Source organism: Mobula birostris, chromosome 4 (genome assembly GCF_030028105.1).
Source record: "Mobula birostris isolate sMobBir1 chromosome 4, sMobBir1.hap1, whole genome shotgun sequence".
Lineage (NCBI taxonomy): Eukaryota > Metazoa > Chordata > Chondrichthyes > Myliobatiformes > Myliobatidae > Mobula > Mobula birostris.
In genome coordinates this window covers 137,246,568-137,258,425 of record NC_092373.1, presented here as the reverse complement: position 1 = coordinate 137,258,425, position 11,858 = coordinate 137,246,568, and the positions used below count along the sequence as shown (strand labels likewise).

The 11,858-nt window shown below is 39.9% G+C and overlaps 1 protein-coding gene across 4 annotated transcripts; it reads right to left on the bottom strand.

Moving 5' to 3' along the window:
• Nucleotides 1-633: 633 nt before the first annotated feature.
• Nucleotides 634-11,791, bottom strand: bbs12 (Bardet-Biedl syndrome 12). Of its 4 annotated transcripts, none has more exons than XM_072256121.1 (2): nucleotides 11,541-11,791; nucleotides 634-4,323 (listed from the first exon to the last, which is right to left on the bottom strand). In XM_072256121.1, exon 2 carries the CDS (start codon nucleotides 4,312-4,314, stop codon nucleotides 2,242-2,244), a length of 2,073 nt encoding a protein of 690 aa, XP_072112222.1. In that variant the 5' UTR covers nucleotides 4,315-4,323; nucleotides 11,541-11,791; the 3' UTR covers nucleotides 634-2,241. The 4 variants fall into 4 exon arrangements, with proteins under 4 accessions (XP_072112222.1, XP_072112220.1, XP_072112224.1 ...); XM_072256119.1 differs by having other exon boundaries at nucleotides 11,555-11,791; XM_072256123.1 differs by lacking the exon at nucleotides 11,541-11,791 and adding an exon at nucleotides 11,494-11,512.
• Between the last annotated feature and the right edge of the window lie 67 nt (nucleotides 11,792-11,858).

Genomic DNA, 11,858 nt, shown 5'->3' with positions numbered 1-11,858 from the left:
TCCTCAACATTACTGGGAAAGCCTTGTTAGGAAATTTAAGACTAAGAGCCAAAGTAAATTAGTATGTTGAAGGAGAAAGGAAAATCTCCATATGTAGAAGATTCAAACACTCTAGACTTTATGGATTTATACAAAATAGCTAAACTTGGAACAGCCTGTTCCTCCATCAATGGAATTTTGAAGGATTAAGCTGAAAAGTAAACTACCTTCTATGATTAAATTGGCACTGAACATCTTGTTGTAACTGAAAAGTTCACCTGTCTCACTGGGAAGGCCAAACCATAAACACCATTATCGTCATTTTGCAACTATTCCAGAAGCAGTATCAGTAATCAACAGTTTTATATATAAACAATAATGACATACGAGGAGAGATGAGAAAGGAAGAAAAGAAAATATAGTTATGGCTGAACAACTGAGATACCTTCTGTTCTACTATACTAGGTAAAGGAATTACAATGTAGTAGAGAATTTGAATGCAGGAATTAACATATAACCGAAGAAAATGAAATTGGAACACTTTGTTCAAATCAATGAAATATTGTACATATCTTAATAGAGATTGCTCTAGTAATGCTCTGAGTATGCAATACTTAGCCATCACGAATTCAAATAGCAATTTTATTGCCTGAAATTGATAGTCATCAAGCGGCTCTTCTAAAATCACACAACAGATATTGCAAATGATGAGTAGCTGTAAACAGACACACACAAGAGGAATAGAAAATCTAATAATCTTTATATCTCTTGATCCTATAGGATGTTCTTTGTGGTCTGCTTATGCTTTTTCCTCACTCTTCTTTGTCTTGTATAATTTAACAAATATGGTTTTGTGCATCAGCCATCAGCATCCAACTTAATGGTAATAATGTAGATTTTCACACGAATCAGCTGTTTCATTCAAAGGCAACATGTAATGTTTAAAACACAGGAATAAAATGTTATTACTTAGTTGTCAGTATGGAAAAATAAATCTATAAATTAAAATAAATTGCCTAATTGATTGAGCTCTTAGTATCTAAACTAATGACGTCAATATAAAATCATTCAATTTCACACATTTAGAGTCCTTTGGAGAACATCACTCAATGATTCAATTACTTGTTTCCTTTACATAAACATTCAATCTTGTTCAAGTGTAACTGACTATACAAAATTGCATAGTGCATCTTATAAAATGAATACTAGTTATCAATATTTTAATTATATCTAAAAGTTTGTACAGTATAATTAAATGCAAAGATTACAGTTACCAAATACCAAATCCGATACAATAGGTTTGAAGGTTCCAAAACCCCATTTTAGGACAGTGATATAAAACCTAGACTCCCATTCTGACAAGAAAGGCCCATATCTGCACTCACTGGTCAAATACCCATTTGACCCACATTTACTTTAAGTACAACCAGGAAGATGAACTTGCTCAACAAAAGTCTTGTGTACCCAATCAGCAGTGCCCTGTGTGTTGCCCATGTCTTGAGAAGCTTAATTAAGCCAGAACAAGGACTGCACACTGACAGAGCTTCACAGCTCCTTGACTTGGATTCATTCCTGTCCTTTGGTGTGGAGTGTGAAGTTCCCAGGTTCTCCCTTGACAGCATGGATTTCCTCCAGATGTTCTGGTTTCCTCACACTTCCCAAGGAAGTATTAGTTTCTAGGTTAATTGCCTATTATAAATTGTTCTTCATGGTGTATGGGTGTGATTGAGACTTATTGGTGTTGAAGGGACTGTTAGGAATATAAAAAGCAGGATATATACAAATTCGTTATTATTGGTCAGTGTGGACCCAGAGGGCAGAGGACCTGTTTTTATGCTGCATGATTCTTATAAATCTAAACTTGTCTACGAACCTACTAAGAAGATATCCAACAGGCAGTAAAGCCACATTCTCACATTATCAATGACCTAAGTTTTTTTCAAGGCTTTGGATGTCAATGTTATTGAGCATCATTATGGAATGGAAATACTCAATGAAAAAATTAAAATAAAACTGACATATACCCTACAGACTGATTCACTGGGTAGATCATGTCAGCAACTTCAGGACTTCTGCATTTAGGTACCTTTGCAGAGTTTGGTATGCACTTATGTAGGTAAAAGATGGTGGTCTGACACAGAACTTCCTGTAAAATGTAAATATCAAAAGTGCTCAAAGGGGATATGCAAATGATTAAGAGTATACCATTTATTCATATTAATCCAGATCCAAGCTGAATTGCATTTTCACAGAACATTTTGTTCAAACTGATATAAAAGAGTTAAGGAAATCAAATTTTCTATCAGCTGAAGTTTTAGATTCGCAGCCTGTAATGATTTCAGCATCTGCCTGCAGTATCAATAGCACTAAATTCAAAGCCCTTCTCCAGGCTTCCAGTTTGACAATGACATTATCATGAACCTTATACTCAAAGCTGTCTTCATTTAGACTGGTAGAATCAGACATGCTTGGTATACCAAGATTCACGTGCTTCCTTGATACCTCTGAAATGATAGGAAATAACCCAATACCGCTGTGAAGGCACTTCTGCACTTCTGCCAAAGCATCCAGTGATGTTACATACATGCCTGTATTAAACAAGGCAGTAACAAGATACTCAACTAAGCCATCAGCCAAGGCTTGTAAGACCTGTGATCTATAAAGTATTGTGTCTGCAAACCATGAAGAACACTGTTCATCAGTTCCTGGTTTAAAAGTCTTTGCTTCCAATATTAACTGTTTGAGATGCTGAAGACACAGAAGCTCAGTGGCTCCTGCACCGGGAAGTATTTGTCTCTCACGAAGAGCATGGTTTAAACGATATGCACAAGTCCAGAATTGATCTTCCATTGTCTGCAGCTTGCAACTTAACGGGCTACAAAGCACTACTGAAAGTACAGAAGTTTTAAATGTATTTATCTGCACAGCAATTTTATCTTCCCAGTTTGGTGCATTTTTAGTTTTCCAGAAACATAAATGTGCTCCAGTTCCTACACAATGTTCATTTACTTGTGTAATGTAACTTACAGTGATAGCTCCCATAGCCTCTGCAAAGCCCTGAATCACAGAGTCCTTCACTTCCTGAATTATCAAAATATCTTCTTGCAAACACTTATCCATTAAATGTGGAGATGTTATTCCCTTTACCAGAATTAAATTAATGTGAAATTTACTAAGTATATCTATTGCTATATCTAACCATTCTTCATCTAAACTTTTAACCTTGACAGTCTGCTTAACCACAGTGATATTTGAAATCCTGTTGAAACCTGGATGATGGTACGTTTCAGTTAAATCTCCATTTATAAGTATAGTATGCAGGGGCAAATCTGCCAGACACTTGACAATCATGGATTGCTCTGCTGAGACTAATACAATTAAACCTGGACTAACACAAGAATGGCACTCAGGCAGTCCAGGAAAGAAATACGTAACTAGCTTCTCAACATCCAATTCAGGGAAAGTTCTGCAAGCATTTTCTGCTACTAAATTTTGAGTCTGAATTTTATAGGATTCTACTGCCAACTGCATCATCTGCTCATTTCCATGGCTCAATGATAAAGCCAGAGCTGTAAAACTGACATAGTCAGATGTAGACAGAAAGGAATCCATTTGAAAACCGCTTGATGAAGTCAGCAAAGTTTCTTCTTGTTTCTTGCTTTCAGGCGTTGTGAAGTACCGGCTCATCTTTACTTTTGATTTTAATTCTTTGTGCATTGAGCTTTCCCTACATCGGTCTGAAGAGGCACATGCAATTATACAACTTGAAAAACACCGCACATTGTTTTTTGTGGAATTGCCTTGAATTGAAGTTGTTGTCTGCGTTGTTCCCTTTACTACTGAATACATTTCATCCAAACATATACTAGACTTAGACAAAGTACATGATTTACTTGTTTGTGACTTCTGTTGATAGCAGGAGACTTTTAAAATGCTATCAATGGGTATCTGATATGATTTTAGAACCTCAAAGCAATGTTCTAGTGCTTCATACATCACAGATACTATGACAGGAATGGGAATGTCTTGTCTTATACAATTTAGGACAGCTTTACTCCAAGATCCAGCAAGGAAAAGCAGGGTGGTTGTTCCCAATTTGTATTGCTTGTATTGTGTTTGTACAGCTTCATTCAATAACTGTCCAACTGGACAATCCAGCTGTAGATTTTCCAGAAGTCGGAATGCAGAACAAATCACAGCTGTTTCTCCAGTGGTGTCATCCACAATGAACTTGTAGCACCTTTTAGAGCCAAGAAATGTTCTGCCTAATGCAGCCAGTACTGAGATCTGCTCCAGACCCAAGTGTGATTTCTTGTTGGGTAACCTGTCTTGCATTCCAAAACACTGTTAAAAGAAAAAATCAAAAATACTTGACAGTCTTATAATAATTTTGTAAATTTAATCATCTTCTATGAAATGCTCAAAAGTTCAAAATTTGAAGTAAATTTATTATCCAAGAACATGTATGTCTACATTTTGTTTCTGTAATACTGAGATGCTCAGTAAAAATACTTTAAAAGTAATAAACTTTAATACTGTGTAATTTGTCTAGTTCAAGGCCATTCATTTCCACCTTTGGGACACAGCCTGTATCTATTCAAGTCCTCATCCACACTCTGCCTATTACTAGACTTGACTACTCTTCCACACTCCTGTCTAAACTACCTCTTTCTAAGTTCTAATTTTGTCCATTAGAACTCTTTAATGTTCAGGACCAAGTTCAGTCTTGCTCACCTATCACCTTTGTAAAGTGGCTCCTGTCAAAACTTCTTTTCAACCTCATTTTTAAAATTTCATCATCAACTTGTCTCTGCTTCAGTTGTATAACTCTTCAAGATGCCCATGCTCGTTTGTGGAATCCCTGAATTTAATCATTCCATTTGTCTCTGTATTCACAGCTGACAAATTCCTAAAATCCAAATGTCAATCCCTATGTCTTTCTTCCTCACTCACCTCTATTCAGTCTATCTTTTTGAGTTTTTAGTTATTTGTTCTGTGTGGTTCTATATCAAATTTTGATTGATAACACTCTAATATGTCTTGCAATGTTAAAGGCATTATGAAAATACATAATTTTGAAACAGCTTCCACCATCTGTGATGATAGCCCAACCATCATATTAACTTGGTGCTAAAGTTGTAGCTTTGAATAAGTAGAACCTAAATGACCTAAACCATAATGTCTACAATATCCAAAATAAGACCAAAGCAGGGGTGATAATCTGTAATGAGCAACCAATTGGGGAAAACTATTAAGAACAAAAATTACACAAGCAAATCTATTAAAGAAGCAAATTGCACCCAGCAATTGGCGATTTCAATCATCTCAATTAACGCATCAAGTGATGAGCACATGATTTTTTTTCATAACTCTTTGTTCAAAGTCTCCTAGATGAACAAGACAAAGAGAATAACTTGCAATGTGATTGTTTCATTAATGTTGAAAAACAAACAAACGTCCCAAGTACTTAACAGGAACAATACCAATAAATACATTTTTGATACACTACCAAGATGTCACAACACATATCCAATTAAACTTCTTTGTCCAAGTAAAGAAGGATTTTCAGATTTTTGTAGAAAGGCAGCTGTAAGCTTAGCCACCAAATTACAGAGATAGAAATTGGGAACATGGAAGATGTCAGAACTGGAGGAGATCAGCAGACCAAAGCTAGAAATTAAAAATAACAGAGAGCATTGGATAATTTTTATACAATGACAGGGATGGCTTAAAAATTATGCATTGACAGATCACTAGCAAATAAAAGGGCAATGGGTAAACTTGACTTGTAAATTAATATGTAGGTATAAGAGTTTTAAATGAACACAATTTTAATATACTGAAAGATGAAAAGAATTTTGCAGTGGATACAAGAAGAGGTAACAAAGGAATGGATGAAAATTTTAGAAATAGATGGAGCTGGATGTGATATAAGTAGAGACCAATCTGAATGGTCTATATAAATGGCGAGAAACTCTTTTTAAGGTTAGGACACCGTTGCAAATGGTTTTGCTCAATTTCAAAGGGGAGCAATGGGAAGCTATCACACCTATTAAGCTCAGGGCATTGGAGTTCTATTCCATTTTAAAGTCATCTGTAAGGAGTCTCTATGTCCTCCCCGAGGAAAGTGTGGGTTCCCTCCGAGTTCAAAGACGTACTGGTTAGTACGTTAATTAGTCATTGTAAATTGTCCCGTGATTAAGCTAGGGTTAAACTGGGGACTGCTGGGCAGCGCGGCTCGAAGGGCTGGAAGGGCCTATTCCATGCTGCATCTCAATAAATAAATAAATACATACATACATACCTCCATTTGGAAGAAATACTTGCTTTTCAAATATTGGATATCAAGAAAAATACATCATAAATAGTTTATGTTGGAAGGACTAGGTCTAGGGGATATTGGTGTATGGAACCAAGTGTAACCATTTGTAACATAGAGGAGTACAGTACTAGAAAGGTCATTTTCCCTACAGTGTTACGCTGATCTCAATGCCAATTAACACTAAATGTCCTCCTGTATATTATCCATATTTCTCAAATCCATTCATATTCATTAGTCTATCTAAAAGCCTCTTAAATGCCATGAGACCGGATGATTCCACCATTAGCCCTGGTATCTCTTCCATACACATTCAACTCTCTGCAAAAAAATCCTGCCCCTCATGTCACCTTTAAACTCCTCCCTCCTAACCTTAAAAGCATGTCCTCTGGTACTTGAAATTCCTACCATGTGAGGAACAAGGTTCTGTCTATCCTATTTATGCCTCTTGTAACTTTAAAACCCTATATCAGCCCACCTCTTAGCCTATAACACTATAAGGTCATAAGACAAAGGAACTGATTTAGGCTATTCAGCCCATCAAGTCTGCTCAACATTTTCATCATGGCTAATCCATTTCCCTCTCAACTCTATTCCACCATAAGACTGCTCCAGGGAGAATAACCCAAGTTTCTCCAATCGTTCCTCATAGATCTTGGGTAGCATCTTGGTAAACCACTTTTGGAGCCTCTCCAGTCTACTTCCTACAACGAGTCAATCAGAACTGCATGCAATACTCCATTCTGACCATGCCTTCCTTATTCTTACTTTCAATAGCCTTCTCAATGAAGGCAAGCATTCCATTTACTTTATTTACCACTGTATCCATTTGCGTAGCCTATTTCAGTGAAACATGGGCCTGGATCGCAAGATCCCTTTGTACATCAATACCGTTAAGGGGTCTATCATCATATGTATACCTTCTCCTTTCACTTGACCTCCCAAAATGCAACACCTTACACAGGCCAGATTAATCTCCATCTGCACTTCTCTGCCCGTGTCCATAATTGATCTAATATCCAGCTGCATTTTTTGGTACAACTTCACAGTGTCCATACCTCCAAATATCTTGATGTCATCCACAAACCTGCAAATCCACTCAACAATATTTTTAGAATATATTGTTGGGTGGATTAGTGTGTGTGTGTGGAAAAAGGGAGGAGGTTCTGAAAAAAGAATACAGGGAGTTAGGAAGGGAGTTGAGAAGCAGGACCTCAAGGATAGTAATCTCAAGATTGCTCCTGTGCCATGTGACAGTGAGAACAAGAATAGAGTGAGGTGGTAGAAAAATGCATGGCTGAAGAATTGGAGCGGGGGCAGGGCTTCAGATTTCTGGATAATTGGGACCCCTCCTGGGACAGGTGGGGTCTGTACAAATGGGACGCGTTGCACTTGAATCAGAGGGGGACCAATATGAGACCATAAGATATAGGAGCAGAAGTAGGCCATTCGGCCCATCGAGTCTGCTCTGCCATTCAGTCATGCCTGATCCAATTCTTCCAGTCACCCCAACTCCCCTGTCTTCCCCCCACTTTGATGCCATGGCTAATCAAGAAACTATCTACCTCCGCCTTAAATGCACCCAATGACTTGGCCTCCACTGCCGCCCGGGGCAACAAATTGCACAGATTTACCACCCTCTGACTAAGGTAATTTCTCCGCATCTCTGTTCTAAATGGATGTCTTTCAATCCTGAAGTCGTGCCCTCTTGTCCTAGGCTCCCCTACCATGGGAAATAACTTTGCCAGATCTAATCTGTTCAGGCCTTTTAACATTCCGAATGTTTCTATGCGATCCCCCCTCATTCTCCTGAACTACAGAGAATACAGCCCAAGAGCTGCCAGACGTTCCTCAAACAGTAACCCTTTCATTCCTGGAATCATTCTCGTGAATCTCCTCTGAACCCTCTGCAATGTCAGTATATCCTTTCTAAAATAAGGAGCCCAAAACTGCACACAATACTCCAAGTGTGCTCTCAGGAGTGCCTTATAGAGCCTCAACATCACATCCCTGCTCTTATATTCCGTACCTCTAGAAATGAATGCCAACATTGCATTCACCTTCTTCACCACCAACTCAACCTAGTGGTTAACCCTTAGGGTACCCTGCACAAGGACTCCAAAGTCCCTTTGCATCTCTGCGTTTTGAATTCTCTCTCCATTGAAACAATAGTCTGCCCGTTTATTTCTTCCACCAAAATGCATGACCATACACTTTCCAACGTTGTATTTCATTTACCACTACTTTGCCCATTCCCCAAAACTATCTAAGTCTCTTCGCAGGCTCTCCCTTTCCTCAACATTCCTCATTCTATCATTGTATCATCAGCAAATTTAGCCACAAATCCATTAATCCCATAGTCCAAATCACTGACATACATCGTAAAAAGCAGCGGTCCGACACCAACCCCTGTGGGAACTCCAATGGTAACTGGCAGCCAGTCAGAATAGGATCCTTTTATTCGCACTCTCTGCTTTCTGCCAATCAAACAATGCTCCACCCTTGCTAGTAACTTCCCTGTAATTCCATGGGCTCTTACCTTGCTAAGCAGCCTCATGTGCGGCACCTTGTCAAAGACCTTCTGAAGATCCAAGTACACCACGTCTACTGCATCTCCTTTGTCTACCCTGGTTGTAATTTCCTCAAAAAATTGCAGTAGGTTAGTCCAACATCTATTTTTCAGACAATCCCCCCTCTTCACTTCTTCCTTCCTATTTATGAAAGAATGTGTAATAGAAGAAGTTAAGAGGGTGATGTGTTTCAAGTCATGGTTATGTATCTGCACTCCTGATTTTGGGCCATTCATTGCAGAGACCAGAACCAATGTATTTTGTAACTTCAAATACTAATAGAACATATACAGTAAATGGCAGACTTCGGGGGTGTTGATATATAGAGGGACCTAGTGGTGCAAGTTCATAACTCCTTGAAAATCACCACACAAGTGGATAGTGAAGAGAAGAGGATATTTGGTATGCTTGTCTTCATAGGCTGAGGCACTCAGTTGAGTGTCAAATCATTGCTGAAACCACACTTGCAGTGTTGTGTGTACTTCTGGTTGTCACTCCATAGGAAACACATGGTAGCATTTGAAAGAGTACTTAAGAGATCTTGCAGATGCTGGAAATCCAGAGCAACACACAAAAAATGCTAGCGAAACTCAGCAGGTCAGGCAGCGTCTATGGAACTGAGTAAATATTTCTGGCTGAGACCCTTCATCAGGACTGCATAGGAAGGGAGAGGAAACCAGGATGAGAAGGTGAGGACGGGGAGGAGGAGAAGCTTGAAGGTGAGAGGCTTTGCCAGGTGGGTGGGAGAGAGGGAATGAAGTAAGAAGCTGGGAGGTGATTAGGTGGAAAAGGCAAAGGGGCTGGAGAAGGGCTAATCTGAGAGGTGAGGAGCAGGGAAGGAGGAGAGACACGAGGGGAAGGTGATAGGCAGGTGAGGAGAAGAGAAGAGGAAAAGAGGGAGGGGAAAAATTACCAGAAGTTGGGGAAATCGATGTTCATGCCATCAGGTTGGAGGATACCAGGACGGAATATGAGGTGTTACTCCTCCATCCTGAGAGTAGCCTCATTGTGGCAGAAGAGGAGACTATGGAGCAACATGTCAGAATGGTAGTGGGGATTGGAATTGAAATGGTGGGAAACTGGGAAATCCCACTGTTTGCTGTTGGAGCTGAAATGCTTGACATCGTGATTCCCCAATCTACATCAGGTCTCTCCAATGAAAAGAAGGCCACATCAGGAGTACTGAATATAATAGATGACCCCAACCAATTTACATGTGAAGTGTTGCCTCATCTGGAATGACTACTTGTGGCCCTGAGTGGCAGGTGTAGCACTTCTGCCGCTTGCAGGGATAAGTGCTAGAGGGAGATTAATGGGGAGGGATGACTGGACAAAGGAATCGCAGAGGCATTGATCTATGCGGAAGGTGGAGAGTTGGGTGGAGGTAAAGATGTGTTTGGTAGTAGGGTTCCTTTGAAGATGGCAGAAGCTGTGGAAAATGATGTGTTGGATATGGAGGCTCGTGTGGTGGTTGATGAGGATAATAGAAATTCTCTCTGTTAAGGCGGTGGGAAGATGGGATAAAGACAGCACTAATGGTGGAGGAAGGGAACTGAGAAAAGGGAATGGTATCTTTACAGGAGACAGGGTGGGAAGTGGTATCGTCAAGATAGCCACAGGAATCAGTGGGTTTATAAAAGATGTCAGTGTAAAGTTTGTCTCCAGTGATGGAGACAGATCGAGAAAGGGGAAATAGGCGGCAGAAACATACCAAGGGGCAGGGGGGAAGTTGGAAGCAAAGTTAATGAAATTAACAAGCTCAGCATGGCAGATAAAGCAGCACCAATGCTGTCTTAATTTACCATGGAACCTGTTGGGCAGCATTACCAGGGAAGGTTTGGAACATGGACTGTTCCACATAGTCAACGAAAAGGCAGGAATAACAGCAGCCCATGGGTACACCCCGAGTTCACAGAAAGTGGAAGGAGCCAAAGGAGAAACTGCTGAGGGCAAGGACAAGTTCCCTGATTAATCAGGATGTACCCTACAATAAAGGGCTTCACTTATACAGGCTGGGTTTATTCTCAATGGAAATTAGGAGGGCTAGGGGGTGGTCACCGAGGTTTATAAATTCGAGGAGCTCAGATAAGTTAAATAGTCAGTCTTTTTCCTTGGGTGGGAAAACTAGAGGTTCTTGGTTTATAGTGAGAGGAAAGAAATTTAAAGATGATTGAGGGGTAAGTTTTCAAAACGGAGGGTGGTGGTTATAAGAAATACAGATGATAGAAGCGTTTACAGCGTTTAAAAGACAAGTAGATAGGAAAGGAATAGACGGATACAGGTCTAATGCAAACAAATGGGATTAGCAGCACGGTCGGCATGCACGAAGTGCAGACTGAAGGATGCATTTCTGTGCTGTATATTATCTATGATTATGCCTAATTCTGGGTCTGGCAATGACACTCATTCCATCAGTTTATCCGTGATTAGGAAGCTCTCGAAGAACATCGGGCGGCGGTTGTTAAAGCACATTGGGAATCGAATGACTGTATGCCAGACATAAGGTTTAGATTCCATTTTCTCCCCTCTCAGCAGGAATTTGGTGTGGCATCCTTTAAATACCAAGAAGACACGTGGATCTGCTTTCCTGATAACTAGAACTCCTTCAGCTCATTACACACTCACGGATTAACTAAAACGAGCAATATTTCGGAGGGTGGATCCGCACTTGCCCAGCTCACGTTACCTGCCGGGAACAGGCCGCCGGCTCCATCTGACGCGGTACCGCGAACAACAGCCGCCCTCTCCAGCACAACTGCCTTTTAAAAATACGGAAATGACGCAAACAAACTTTTGTATATGTTCCAGTTCATCGTCGTTGTATTGATTAATACCAGCACATAAAAATCGACCAAAATAGGAATCTTATTTTCAACGATACGTTTTGTAATTTTTTAAAAAGCGCTTTCCTATAAGCGCATGCGGACTAATTAGAGCGGCAGTTTGAGCGGGTTGCTGAGATACGGAGCGAGCGGTTCCCGCGCAACCAA